The 14,960-nt window shown below is 22.0% G+C and overlaps 6 protein-coding genes across 6 annotated transcripts; 3 read left to right on the top strand and 3 right to left on the bottom strand. All coding sequences in view use genetic code 6, as the record gives it.

Moving 5' to 3' along the window:
- Nucleotides 1-301: 301 nt before the first annotated feature.
- Nucleotides 302-2,795, top strand: TTHERM_000313519 (hypothetical protein; the record flags this gene model as incomplete). Its single annotated transcript, XM_012799747.1, has 8 exons — nt 302-875; nt 936-1,259; nt 1,357-1,490; nt 1,542-1,777; nt 1,837-1,994; nt 2,060-2,230; nt 2,287-2,399; nt 2,451-2,795. The coding sequence occupies 8 exons, from the start codon at nt 302-304 to the stop codon at nt 2,793-2,795; spliced, it is 2,055 nt and encodes a 684-aa protein (XP_012655201.1).
- Nucleotides 2,796-3,264: 469 nt separating this feature from the next.
- TTHERM_00313510 (transmembrane protein, putative) lies at nt 3,265-5,467 on the top strand (the record flags this gene model as incomplete). The annotated part of the gene is made up of 2 exons (XM_001033532.2): nt 3,265-4,877; nt 4,939-5,467. The coding sequence occupies 2 exons, from the start codon at nt 3,265-3,267 to the stop codon at nt 5,465-5,467; spliced, it is 2,142 nt and encodes a 713-aa protein (XP_001033532.2).
- A 238-nt stretch (nt 5,468-5,705) lies between these two features.
- On the bottom strand, nt 5,706-7,443 carry TTHERM_00313500 (cytochrome P450 family monooxygenase). Its single transcript, XM_001033531.3, has 3 exons — nt 7,182-7,443; nt 6,232-7,118; nt 5,706-6,179 (listed from the first exon to the last, which is right to left on the bottom strand). The coding sequence occupies exons 1-3, from the start codon at nt 7,417-7,419 to the stop codon at nt 5,820-5,822; spliced, it is 1,485 nt and encodes a 494-aa protein (XP_001033531.3). The 5' UTR covers nt 7,420-7,443; the 3' UTR covers nt 5,706-5,819.
- Nucleotides 7,444-9,139: 1,696 nt separating this feature from the next.
- Nucleotides 9,140-10,009, top strand: TTHERM_00313480 (transmembrane protein, putative; the record flags this gene model as incomplete). Its single annotated transcript, XM_001033529.2, has 1 exon — nt 9,140-10,009. The coding sequence occupies one exon, from the start codon at nt 9,140-9,142 to the stop codon at nt 10,007-10,009; it is 870 nt and encodes a 289-aa protein (XP_001033529.2).
- Nucleotides 10,010-10,481: 472 nt separating this feature from the next.
- On the bottom strand, nt 10,482-12,024 carry TTHERM_00313470 (type I phosphodiesterase/nucleotide pyrophosphatase; the record flags this gene model as incomplete). Its single annotated transcript, XM_001033528.2, has 2 exons — nt 10,482-10,550; nt 10,660-12,024. 2 exons carry the CDS (start codon nt 12,022-12,024, stop codon nt 10,482-10,484), a joined length of 1,434 nt encoding a protein of 477 aa, XP_001033528.2.
- A 1,489-nt stretch (nt 12,025-13,513) lies between these two features.
- TTHERM_00313450 (hypothetical protein) lies at nt 13,514-14,302 on the bottom strand (the record flags this gene model as incomplete). The annotated part of the gene is made up of 1 exon (XM_001033526.2): nt 13,514-14,302. The coding sequence occupies one exon, from the start codon at nt 14,300-14,302 to the stop codon at nt 13,514-13,516; it is 789 nt and encodes a 262-aa protein (XP_001033526.2).
- Between the last annotated feature and the right edge of the window lie 658 nt (nt 14,303-14,960).

The following is a 14,960-nucleotide window of genomic DNA, read 5'->3' as shown; positions in this document are numbered from 1 at the left end:
TAAAAAAAAATTAAAAATATTAAATATATCAATGATAATAAGTACTAAATATAAATTAATTAGTTCATTGGTAGAAATAATTATTAATAGTTATGAGTAATAAGTGTACATAATTTAATAGTATATTATGTTTTGTTTAACTAAATTCTGTTTTAATTAATTAATAGAAGATTGATAGATAGCTAGAAAATAATTTATAGAACTTAATAAATTACAAATTATAAAATTTGCTTAAAATAGCTTTATTTATTTCAGTAAAATCAGTAAAAGTGCAAATAAAATTATTATAAAGGAATATTTAATGATAAAAAACACGCAAGAACATCCTAATATGGATTACTTTTCCTAAAAAAAGATAAAAAACCAAGCAAATATGAGTGTTGGATAATCATCCTAGATTTAAGAATTGCTTAATTCCTAAACTTCTCCTAGCTAGTATAAAACTAAAATGATTAACAATACCTAGAGAATAGAAGGTAAAACCTTTAGGCCATCAAATATTTAGAATGATAATAAATTCTACTCTTCAAGGTTTAATTTTAATTAAAGAAAGTTCTCAGAAGGTTATGACTCTAGTAGACTTTATTAAAATAGCCCAAATAGGTTATTTCATTAAAATGATGCTAAATAACATATGAAAACTCATGCTTCAAAGATGTTTCAATAAGATACATCCAAGTAGTAATTGCACATAACTTAAAGAGATTAAAATGAAATAAATTCTCCAAAATCTATTTTCAGCTATGTTTCTAACTAAGAAAATAATTAAAAAACATAACAAAAAATAAACTCAAAGATAGTCAAACAATTAAGAGATGCTATAAAAAGAACCAAATAAAATTAAATGGAAGAGTAGCTAAACCTAGACGAATAAAGTATACATTTTTTATTATTTTTATTAAATAAAATAATAATAAAATAATTTCTATTAAAAGAATAGCTTGAAAAAAAAATTAAAAAAGAGCTACTTCCTTAAATCCTAAAAATTCAGGAATTAAATTTGGAAAGTGATGATAAAGTTGTAAACAATTACATTTAGCAAACAACAGGATTTAAAGTTAAAAAAAAAAATTAATTTAATTCTTTTGATTTCTAAAAATAATTTTCAATAAATGAAGAAGACAATAAAATAGATAAGAACATTAAATACTAAAAGCAAAACATAAGTATAGAGTTGCTGATGATATTAAAATTCATTCAAAATAGGCAAGAATACCTGTAGACTCTTAAATACATGAATAAAGATCAGGCAATAGACAGTAAATTATTTACAAAAAATCATATTAATACTTAATAATATAAAAAATACACAAAAAATGCATTCTACTTATTTAAAATAAATTTGTTTAAAATTAGAGTTGTGTGACTTGCTTAAACTAGCAACTGAGTTAGATGATATTGATTTATTCTTAGATGTAATGGATATGATGGTTTAAACTTGCATCATGTTTTCAGATTATAGACTAGCTCTAATATTTCTCACCACTATAGTATTTAAATTTATTTGAAATTATTTGAATATAAATTATTCTCAAAATTAGAAATCAACTTGTGAGTTAACTCATAATGTGGTCAAAAAAATTGCTCTTCATAGAAACTACTCATAAGTTTGTAAAAGGTTAGGATTTTATGAAGAAAGTTTAAGATTTCTTAAAAAAGCACTGTAATATATTTGGTTTGTAGATGATAAAGATTAAGAAGTCTAATTGTATGATGATTTAGGTTTAGTATTTTTTCATTTAGTTTAATTAGAGAAAGCTAAGACATTTCATGAAAAGTAATTCACACTTAATTAATTACTTATCACTTCATTAGATTTTATAAATATTTATATAGATCAGTTTAAAGCTTTAATGAGCCTATTGACAATATCCTTAGAGAAATGAGCTCAAGAAATATTTTAAAATTTATAAATAGCTTTCCTCTATCAAAAAATTTGGATAATACAGTACTTCTCAAGCTCAATTATTTCCCTTTCAAAATAATAAAAAGAGGTAATAAAATAAATAAATAAATTAATTAATTTATCAAACTAATTTATAAAAAAAAATAATTTTAGATTTAATAGATGGAAGTATAGAAGCACATATTGAGAATAATTATTTGAAGAAAAATAATTTGAAATTAGTTAAAAATCTTAGTCATTTAAATTCTGGATTAAGTGAAATATATTTAATACAATAAGTACTTTAATCAAATGAGTTTTTTAATGAAATATCTACACCTCTATGTAATATAAATAATTTTAATAAAAATTAATTAAACTGATTATAATATTTATACCAGCTAAACCTCTTGAATTTTCTCCTTTGGAATTTATAAGAATGAAAAAGGTTAATGACCATTTTGTTTGCGTTGAAGAAAAAGAATTAAAAAAAGGCAAGGCTGAACCTAAATTTGTAAATTTTATTTATCTATTGATATCATTAAATTATTTTTTTGATAATTAGATTTTCCCTAAATAATTTAAAAAAACTCAAAATACAACATTCTATTTGGATGAAGATAAGAAAAAAATGGGATTAGAAGATAAAATTAAATTTAGAATGAAACAACTTGATTAAGATTTAAAGAAAAAAAACAAAATTTAAACAGCATCTGCAGAGTCTGTAATAATTAGGAAAGAAAACTTAGAGGCTATAAATATAGGCCATTTGACTACTAACAGGAATGCTGAAGCTTTTACATAAGCAGTTTGTATAAACTATTAGCTGCCAAACAAATTTTATGATAAAATGATTTCTATTTAATACAACAAACATAATAATTAATTTCATTAATAAAATGTAAGCTGAATTAAATTTAAAATATAAAAATATAAATTTTTAATTTATTATAAATTTATTTCATCAAATTCTAAAAATTAATTTTAGCAAATTTTATCACTAAATTTTATCATATTAATAAATAAATAAAATAATATATTAGGAATAAATAAATAGATTTAATTAAAGTAAAACTGTTTCTATTTAATTTAATTATTCCTTTATTATTTTTATATATACAAATTATTATTGTAAAATTTTAAGCAAATCCTTAAATATTTAATAAATTATGTATGAATGATAAATATATTTGCTGGAAATAAATTAGTTAAAACAATTTTAATAAATTTGTAATGAAAAAGTTGTAAAGTAATTTAATACATACTCTTATTAATTTATTTCTTTTTAATTATTAATTTTTGACTTTTTTAAAAACAATTATTCTAAAAAATAAAATAACAATTTATACTTCTACTTTGTAATATCAATTATAGTATATATGTATTAAAAAGCTGACTAAAGTTTTTGTAATATTATTAGATCCATAGACATATTTGGACACCCCATTTAAATTAACTTTAACTAAAATAGTAAATACAAAACAAAGTGTGGAGGTTTTGTGACATTAGTTTTACTAACCTTTATAACTGCAATCTCTATTTAAATTATTATAGAAATAGTTTAAAAGCAGAACCCATAAATAGTTTAAAGAGATTAGATTAAAGTTCCTGAAAGAGTTAATTTAAATAGGAATAACTTTATATTTGCTCTCGGTCTCTTGGATGAAAATTAAAATCCTTTTATGGATGAAGAAATTTATAAAGTAACTGCCTAATTTACTTATAAAGAGCCTGTATAAAACAATGATGGGACTGTATCGTATTCTTTTATAACCTAAAATATAAGAATAGGGGCTTGTGATGAAGACTTATTTGGTATAATTGAGCTTTAGAAGTATTACACTGAAATTTAAAATTACAAGTAACTTTACTGCTTATTAGATATAGATTAACTTTATTTGGAAGGCCAGTTTGAGGCTAATGAGTTTTCTACAATTTAAATTTACATAAATCCTTGTTTTGATAATGGATGCAAAGATAAAGATTATGTTATTAATAAAATAAAACATAGCATATTCTAAGTTTATTTTTCAAATAATCTTGTTAAGCCTTTTGATTTTAACAACCCTTTCGAGCCGTTTAGTGAAAGCGCGTATTATTATGTGAACTTAAATTAATTATAAATTATTTAATTTACTTATATGAACACTTATGTAATTGATGATCTTGGATTGATAACTTCCTCAATTAAGTAATAGAAATAGCTTATTTACTCGTAAAATATCTAATCAACTAATTCAGATATTTCTAAAGGTATTTTTCAAATAGGTATTTATTTAGAAAAAAATAAAGAATAATATGTAAATAGGTCATATACCAAAGTTATTTCTGCTATTTCTTAAATTGGTGGAATATATAATGTGATCTTTTTTATTGGATGCATATTAACTTAACCTTATTCATTTCTAGAGTTTAAGAGAAGTCTTATTAATAAAACTTTCACTTTCGACTTCTAAGAGCTTTAATCTACAAAAAAAATATGTCAAGAATAAAATACAGCTTTTTTACATACAGAAAAAAAATAATTTGATTGTTTTAAATATATTAAAAATAAAATTAAACCATCTAAGAAATTTAAAAAAAGCAGAAAATAGTTAGATAAAAATGATGGAGATTAAATTTAAAACTAACAAATTAAAAATATTGAAAAGCTAAGTAGTTTTCAATAAGAATATTCTGTACAAAACTCAAAATCGAAAGGCTAAATATTTGAAAAAGTGAAAAAAGGAATAAATTATATTTCAGATTTTACAATTAGTTCGTATGATTATATTTTATTTTATTTAAAATGCTTTAAATCTAGTGAACTTTACAACTTTTTGAGTTACAGCACTAACAAAATAACAGAACTCACAGATATAGAATTTATTTTAAATAAACTTATTGAGCTTGAAAAGTTAAAACACCTTCTTTTAAACTAATAATAACTTAAACTGTTTGACTATATCCCTAAGCCTAAGATAACTAAAGATGTCATAAAAATAAATTCGATGTAATTCATTTCAAATTTTTATTCAATACTTCATTTTAAGAACCATTCATATTTCATAAAGTTGCCAATCTTCACAATAGAAAGAAGAAGAAAATCCTCCAGTTAAGAATAAAAAAATTGAGTTCTAAGAGTTTAACTTATTAGCTACATTAAACAAAACAAAGTGTGAAATAGATATGGAAGGATAAATAGCATACTATTAAATTAGCAAGTGTTAAAAAAAGCTATCTAAATTAGATACAAAACTTTTATCGTTTTTAGGTTAAGATACATAATAAATGCTAAGTAAGTAAATAAAAACTCCGATTTTGAATAATATTGAAGAGTAAACATAAAACTCTCCTGAAGATATTCTAGGCATAGGAAATAGTTCAAGCATAAATTTTAATTTATTATCATTTAACTAATAACCTTAAAATAAAAGCTTGCAACTTAAACATGAAAATATCTAAGAATAAAGTTTAGAAGAATAGAAAGTTCATTCTTCAAAAATATAATAGGTGAGTAGAAATATTCTTACTGAAGAATTTAATAAAAATTTATCATCTAATAAGAAATAATCATTATTTACAAAGAAGAATAATGATTGATTAAAACCATTCAAGTTTTCGATTAAAATTTGTAAAGTATCTATCTTGTTATTTATTTAAAGTTTTAATTTTATTTATTTTGAACATTTTTTATTAACAAAATTTGCTAACTTTGATTTTATGACACTTTATACATTTGAAAATTTTTAAAATCAATTAAAAGAACTTAAATTCATGGACTTTAAAAAAAATTATCAAACAATAGATAACCTAAATTAAATAAATAAAGGAAAATTTTGAAAAAGTTTTATTAGATTTATAAAAGTTAAATACAAAACATAAATAAATAAATTTTGAGAATTCACATATTTTATTTAAAGTTTGTTAGTATTTTTATTATTATTTAAAAGTTTCACCTTCTATCAAAATGTATTTAGAGAGGATTGAGGGGTTATGGAGAGAATTTAAAGTCTAAGATTAATTTGTATCCTTCATTTATTTTAAAATTAAAATTTTTTATCATAGAATTTAAAATAATTCTTGCTTCTATCAAGGCTAAATGCTATCCAATACAATTTCTTTAACCTGCACTAAATGGAAGATATGTAAAAGGATGCAAAGATTTATTTTCCTTAGAGTCTAACCACCTTTATGGATTATATGTGTGTGGATCAGAATAGAAGCGAGAATCTCTATGAACTGCTTTCATATATACATTTACAATTACACCTTTTTCGATTTTAATATCTTCAAGATAATGTTCCTTAACAGCCTTTTTTAAATGAAAATGATTTAATAAATATTAAATAAATTTTTAATAATACGATTCTATCCAATAGACTGTTGCCAGGACCTTAATATCTAAGTGTTTCTTTTATAGTAGCATTTAAATATGGTAAGTTAGAAAGTGCTTCAGCAGAATAATCTGTGTTTTAATCTATTTCTTACTATAACTTTTACTGCACCTCTTTATTTTGAGTAAGATAATATATTGTCATTCCTACTAAATTACTTGTGGTCTCAGTGCCTGCGAGGAAAAAATTTAAAAAATACTTGAGCAAGTCATCTAAATCAATTTTGTCAATTTCTCCATTCTAAATAAATAAACTTAATATGCAAGTTTATTTTATATTTCCTGTTTATTCAAACTCTTTTCTATATATTTCTATTTTTTATTTTAGTATTACTCTCAAATAGTTTTTAAACTCTTGCATAAAATCTTCAACTTCTTTATGCTATTTAAAGTATCCTTTTTATGTATATTTAGCACCAAATAAAATATATCCAATTTCCCCCATTTAACCACATAAGCAGTTTAAAATATATGAAAGAGCATGAGGAAGCTTCATATTTCTGAATGATAGATTTTCAAGTGTATCACCCAAAAAAGATAAAAGTATTACTTAGCCAGTAATTTCACTAGAAAAAGCTATAGGATCGATGTCCTTAAAGTTATTAGCTTGAATTAAAGAATTAATCTTGTTGTCAGTAATTTTGGTTATCTAAGAGCTTAAATTCTGTAAATATTCAAAATTAAAAGCTGGTGCAAATTATTTTCTAAAATTTCTATGAAGTTTTTGATCTTCCTCTTCTGTTCCGAAAAGTCTGTATAAATTTGACATAAAAAAATGATCCATGTGATAATTTTCAGATTTTTAATAAAACTATTTTATCAAATCTGGATCAACTAAATTGATTTTGACAGAAGTCCCTATTTTATTATTAAAATAAATTTAATTACTAATAATTACATTTTTTAATTAATATAAGTTACCCATGTTACTAACTATTATCCTATTATCTTCAGGCTTTCTTTTGTCAAAATAATGCTTGAATGAGTATTCGCAGTCTTGATGCTTTTATAAATTTTGATAGTATTCAGCAGCTTCTCCAAAAAGTGGGAAAAAATAACCATCACCATATTTTTTATATTTTCTATAAAGAGAATAAGGTTTCACTAGGTATTTATACAAGATACTCATTAAAATTAGTGTTATGATGATATAGATCATTCTTTTATTTTCTATTTTTTTAAATTATTTATTTACTAATTAATTATTTTTTATTAAAATTTTTATGTCTTTTTAAAGACTCACTATGAAGAAATAGAAAAAATTTGGTGTTTCTTTAGAATTTCTTAACTCGTCAAAATATATTTGGAATAATTTCTAAAATTATTTTTTTTATTTTCAAATAAATTCCACATATTAACATTCATTTATTTTTCTAAAAATAAATAATTTAAATACTTTTTTTGGATTTTTAGCTAAAAATAGTTCGAGTAAAAGCGAATCAACGAATCAGAATTAATCATACAAAATTTTATTTACATAATTTCAAATAACAATAATAAAAGAAAACAAGTTCACTTTTCAAATTATTTTTTAAATTATTTATTTTGTAATTAATAGTTATTTTTCATCCAAATTACTTTGCTTTACATTTTAATCGATGATTAAAATCACTTCTTGAATTATTCTTTAAAAAACATGTTAAATTTATTTAAAGTATTGAGTTAGTTTAAAATAATAAAAAAATAACCAGTAGTTGTATAATTTTTTAATTAAATATTGAAAAAATAAAAGAATTTATATTATGAATAGTATTAAAATTAACTTCTATATTTTACCTTTTCTCTCAATTAACACAATTTGAAGTACGTATTCGTTAAATAAATAATTAAAACTTCAACAACAACTACATACAATCCTAAATACTAAAATTTGATATTATTAGAATAAATAATAAAAGTTATATTATATTTTAAAACTCTTTATTCATTAAGCTATAAAATTTTATATCTTAAAACAAAAAAAATTTGAAAAACAATATAATAAATATTTTTATAAGAAATAGAAAAAATATTAATTGATTGACTTTAAATAAATTTAATGAACAGAAAAAGTCTGATATTTATTATTGATACAGTTTCAATTAAGATATTTATGAAAATTAAAAACTCTCTTAACAATAATAATAAAATTATTATTATTCCCAATTAATATTAATACCCTCTTAATTTTTCATTAAATTTTAATTAAAAATCCTCTAATTATAAATAAATGTATGGGAGGATACATTTTTCTCAAAATTTAGAATATAATAACTTGCAAATTTTTCTACTTTATGATTTTGTGATTAGAAGGATATTCTTTTCTATTTATTTTTTTTAAATATATTCTTTTAAATTAATATTTTAATTGATTTTATTTATTAATTTATGTTTTTATATTAAAAATATCTTTTTTTAATTGAGTTAATCTAAATATAAAATAAAAATTTATGTAATAATAGAAAAAATTATTTTTATTTAAAATTATATAAGCTATAAAACAGTTTATAACATAAATTTCAGTTGTCACTTCAAAATAAAATATTTAACATTTTATTTAAAATCGCTTTTATGGTAGAAGTTAGAAAATGATTAGGTTACAAAATCAAATGTTAACATCTCTCACCTAATAAATATTATCTTGTTCAAGATATTGATGGTCTGATTACTAATTTTTGTTAATAATTTCATAATCATTAGTTTTTGCTAAATTATTAGGTATTTGATTGATTTTTTAATACTTTGTCAAAGCTATCATAAGTAATATAATTAGAATAGCATTACTTGCAAAGAATATTTCTCCCATTAAAAAAGGAAGTAATTTATGTGCTTAGTCGTTAACAAGTCTGAAGGAAAATATTTCTTAAACGAAAAAAAACTTATAGAGAAATAACAAATAAATGTAAACGTAATCAAGAATGAGTGTTAACCTATAAAAATTAGCGGATTGTTTCAAAGAAGCATCTATTTATTACTATTTCTATTCTAAATGCTTATTTTTATTTTATAAGGAGTTATTTTCAAAGATTATATCACTGATTGAGTTAATGTATTCAGCTTTAGCAAAAACAGGATAGATAGCTAATGTATATAATTACCATGTTATACTGTTAATTGTTATGAATATTATTGCATATTTTTCAACATATTCTCCCATTCCAATATATCCTGCTTTTATCTACAAATTTCCAAATCCATACCTGTGGTCTGTAACAAAAAAGAAAAAGAAAGAAACAACGAATAATACCAATGCCTATAAGAAAGAGTGCTTTTGGTTAATAGCATTCAAATATTTTCTATAAAAGAACACGAAACTGAAGAAGAGTAGAGTGACATAGAATGATTTTTATCCAATGAAGATGAAGTTTAACGATATGAAATTTAATAGGAAAAGTAATATCTTGCCTTAACATGTTAATTTGATATCCTTTACAGTATCTTTTTCACATAAAGCTGGCGATTAATCCCATACCAATTTTTTTAACAAAAAGTAAGTTTAGTAGCAGAATAAAATCAATTGCATTCTCGGTAGATAAACTAAAATGAAATCAGATGAACTTATTGAAGGAACTATATCAGTTACTGAAATAAATATAAAACTTAAAGTATATTAAATTTAAAAAAGAAGTTTGTATCTTTTCAGTAGAGGCCCATTATTACTAAAATAAGGGAATTGGATAAAAATTAGAGAATTTAGAAGCATATATCCTATAGCTGCAGGTAATATAATAGATACTACAGTGGAGTTAAGAATAGTTCTTAAAGTATGAAATTCATAGTATCCATCAGGGAAATAGTCCATATACTTTGGAATAGTGTAGGTGCTCGGCGAGGTTATTGAATATTGTGAGAGTAAAACTATAGCAAATAAAATAATATTATACTTAAATCCTCTAAAACAGTATAGTAAGCAGTATTATATTAGCGTAGTTATTACTATTTTAAATAAACATGCATCTTAACTATCTAAGTAATCAGTCTCATATCTGATTTCGAAGTAATTATTAAATATTTAAGCAAATATTAATATATTTCTACTAAATATGTATCGTGTAAATATCTTTTTAATGCTCGTTCTTGAAATTATATTTACTAAAATGAGAGCTGCACAAGTATAGATCAGCAAATTTACTAAAATAAATTATTTTAGTAATAATAGTACACAAGATACAAATCCCAAAGTAAATATTATTAATAAAAACTTGGATTTAGGAGAACTATCCTAGTTTTTTGTAGTAGATATCAAATTAATTTAATCTATTTCCTAGGTTTCATCATTTGAATTCTCAATATACTCATTTATCTATATTCCTATTATAAATATTAGGATTTATATAGCCATTTAGGAATATGTCAATTATATCATCTCTTTCTTCGTTTCTAAACTAGAATTTCCCTTTAATTCTTCTTTAATCTTTACATTTAAATCAAAACATTTCTCAAACAATATTTTCAATTTTTGTACAGTATTATCTTTTAAAAATTCTTTGTACAATTCATCAATTACTTTTTCTTATGATAAGAAATTAAAAATATTTTTTTCTCCAATCTTATCTTTATATACTTAATTTTCCATTACATAGCTTATCTACTATTTTAAAGCTGTATAAGTGTTTCTGGCAACAGTGTCTTTAAATTTACTTTCTTCTTCTGTATCACCTTCCTTGTATTGATTATTGAAAATGGGCCATACCATTCCTAAACTTGAGTATGGAATAGATAATCCTAATATATTTGATAGATTTATTGCTACATCAACCTAAAGCATCCCCTCAAATTAACCGCATTATTATTTTTTATCTGACTAATTGCACTGTACTCTGGAAAGAAGGTTATTTATTGGATAATTTGGAATGTCTGCCATTAATTATTAAGTAATAGGTTAGTTTTTTGCAAAACCTTTTTTTCTATAGACAAAAAAGAAAGTTTCAGTCTCTTCTTAAGAGTCACCCCCATGACTTGCTCTAAGACTAACACCATGATCACTGCAAATAACAATAGTTCTATTTGGTTGATTATTTATCAAATCTTCTATAAATTTATTGAACAGATCATATTCTTATGCCAAATTACTACTATGAATATCATTAGTAGAATGTATTATATGATCCATTCCTAAAAAATGAGATATTATCATATCTACAGGATCTTCGTTATTATTTTCTTTATCAAGCCATTTATTAATTTAATTAATCATATGTTCATCTTCCCTTCCATTAGAGAATATGTTAAACGATTGCATGTCAGTAAAATATGTGAAGGAAGTAGGAAATAATTTTACCCAAGTATCATCGCCAATGAAATAGATAGTTTTATTAGCTGCTTTCATTTTTGAAGGTATATTATCTATTTTTATCTCCTCTGAGTGCTCTACATTTTATATCAAATCCATTATTGTTGGATTTGTTCCTGTCATCAATGATAACAAACGAGGACCGGTGACAGTGAGACTATCAGTTTTTGCTTTTAAATAAATGGTATTGTTAGGTTCTTTTTCCTAAATCTAGCTTAAAATAGACAAATTAGGTTTTGCCAAATAATAACCTAAAGTATCTATGACTATAAAGAGCATTTTATCATCACTAGTCCCTACTAGCCACGACTTTTGATCTTCTAAAAAAGGGTTTACTGCATTAGTTGTAGATTTTTTAAGGATATCTTCTTTCAAAAAAACAAAGGATAATGTCTTGTAAAAGAGTATTGCTTATATTGAAGTAATAGCTATAAGACTCGTCAGTACACTTTTAACTACTAGCTGCTTTACAGCCCTATTTAACTTAAACATTTTTTTGAATATTAATAATTTTTAGAGATATGCAAAGATTTTATCTTTTTATTAAATATCTATTTCTAAAAATAATTTGTTAATTAATTAAAAAACTTCTCAAAACAATTTATTTCAACCCTTTTTTTATTTATTTGTTTATTTATTTATTAACTTCCCTTTTTAATAAAAGCAAGAAATTAGATATTTCATCATTAAATTCATTTATATTAATATTTGATTCAATTTTGATAATCTATCAATCTACGGTTGCAATGTAGACTCAAAATGTACTCACAAGAACTTTCACCTAAGATTGGATAGAGATCTTTGCTTCTGAGCTTTTCATGTAATAAACTAAATAATTAGTAAATGATGATCAAGCTTTTATGTTTATGGTAGAGGAAGTTGAAAATATCTTTTCAGATATGGCCTTTTAAATCACTTCTTTACTCAATTCTTAATTAAATTCTAACCTTGATCTCATTCAAAATTAAACGATTGCGGTCTTGAAAAGGAGTTAATCTTCTTTGATAAATTAAGAGGTTTCCCCCACTTAATTTTTTAAAGATTTTTCTTAAGATTGGATCCTCCTAAAATTTGTTTTTTCCCCTTCCACAGTTCCAGACAATTAAATTTAATCTTTTATTTCATCAAATATCTAATTTCTTATGGTATTAATAGTTTAGTTATTTAATTAAAAGATATTTAAATTATCCTCCATTTTTATTTAATTTAACTAAATTGTTGTTAAACAAAATATTTTTTGTTATTTACATGTTAATTCATTCATTTTTTAGTTATTATTTTATTGTCAATTTTTTTTTAAGATTATTTCTTATTTACTCATTTAATAATTACTTTAAAATCCCTTATCCTATTTCCTAATTACTTGATGTTTACCTTCCAATAATTTAACAAAGCCGAAAAAAATAAGATTTTGCAAAAATACATTCATTAAAAAATTAAACTTTTTACTTTTCTATTATATTTTTTAGCTAATAGTTAAAATTTTACAATTTAATAATTAATGAAAAAAATCAAAATTTATAATGAATGTATATGTATAAATTTAATTATCTCACCATATAAGTCAAAGTTTAAATTTATAGAAGTTTAAAATATAAAAATTAAAATTAATTTGTAATAAATACTCTTATTTTTTCTTTTTATTTTATAATATTTAGATGAAAAATATTTGAAAATACTCGAATTTAATTTACTAAATAAAAGGAGCACTTAACATATAAAAAAGGAAAAAAACTATTTTTATATTTAATTAAAATAAATATATTAAAGAAATGATAGAAGATTTTATTGACATTTACTATTAAGATTAAGATTAAAATAAATATAAATTTTATAACAAAAATTTTTAAACAAAGATAAACTCAATAATTATTTTATTAATATTTTTATATTATGGAGTATTATTTTAGAGAGTTTTATAGTTAGTTAGTTAGTTAATATTTTTTATTCAAGATTTATTTATTATTATTATTTTTTATTGTCAATTATTATCTGTTTATTATTTTTATTATTCATTATTTTAAGTAGGAGATATTTCGTGCATTGAAATTTCATGGTCATTGACTTCATTAGTATAGGAAAAGTTATGCACAGTATTATTCATTTCAGGATTTTCATAAAATCTTGTTTGAGTTGGCTAGAATGGCAAAATAGTATTATCATAGTCATCATCTTACCTTATTACATTCTATGTATCTAGATTAAAACTCATGTTGTTTTGATTTAAATAGCTTAAATTATCTGTAAACATGTAATTGGTATTGTTGTTATCGTCAATTTTACTATCTACTTTATTTACAAAATCTTCATCTTTTTGTGAAAAACTTATATTATGGATTTAGTTTTCTATATCTTATTGAGATTTTCTACGAAGATTTATGACAAAGTCTAAACTTTCTCCTAAATTTTTTTATTGTTGCATTAATTCTTTTATTTTTTCTTCTCTCATCTTTTAAATTTTATCATCTTTTTGCTCTTATTTTTCAGTACTTTCTGAGTTAATACTAAAAAGCTAATCTACATCATTTACTACATTTTTAATAATCTTCTATTACATATTTTAAGCATCATTACCAGCATTTGAGGCTTAATCTTCAACAACGCCGTCTTATCTAACTCCCTTTTTAAGTTATTTTTGCTTATGGCTTTATCCAGGGCCTTTTACTTTTTTAGTCATTATCATTTCTAACTCATAAAGTGTGAAGGTAATCTTATTATATTTAAGCTTGTATGAGAAGTAAAACCAATAAAAAGCTAATAAAATCTACATTATGCCTAAAAAAGAAACCAATACTAAAGTTCTTGATTTGCTTAATTTTACCAAAAGACTTACGTTAAAGCTCTCTGTGAGTTAACAATTTCCATCTTTGTAGCAAAACATTTTCAATGCAGATTAAACACTTACAGTTAATCTCTGATCATAATTATTATAAATTTATTTATAGTTTTGTATCTAAGAGCAAATATCATTAAACTAGCTAACTGTAACTTTCTCTTTCAAATGATTGAAAAAACCTTTTATTAATTTTATTAAATAATTTTTTAACTAATTTTTATTAAAAAATGCTTTTTATTTTCAAATTTGATAATATAAATTATCTACTTAATCAAAATCATTAAAATAAATATGTTTAAATTTAAAAAAAGCAGATGGTTTTAAAATATAGCAAGCAAATTTCTATGACTTATTACGCTTTAAAGATTTTAACTATTCATTTATTTTTTATTTTTAAAAAGTAAACTGCTTGCATTTATAAGATTATTTGAAATGCTTAAATTTCATAGATAGATATTTAATGACAAATGAAATAATTAAATTTGATAAATCCAAATAATTTATGACAATTTTCTATGATTTTATTAAGTTGATTTCATAATTGCATTTTGCAATAAATTTAAATATTTTATTTAAATGAGTTACTTGCTGT

The sequence above is a fragment of the Tetrahymena thermophila genome, assembly GCF_000189635.1.
Source record: "Tetrahymena thermophila SB210 genomic scaffold scf_8254431, whole genome shotgun sequence".
Classification (NCBI taxonomy): domain Eukaryota; phylum Ciliophora; class Oligohymenophorea; order Hymenostomatida; family Tetrahymenidae; genus Tetrahymena; species Tetrahymena thermophila.
This window is presented reverse-complemented; position numbering and strand designations above follow the sequence as displayed.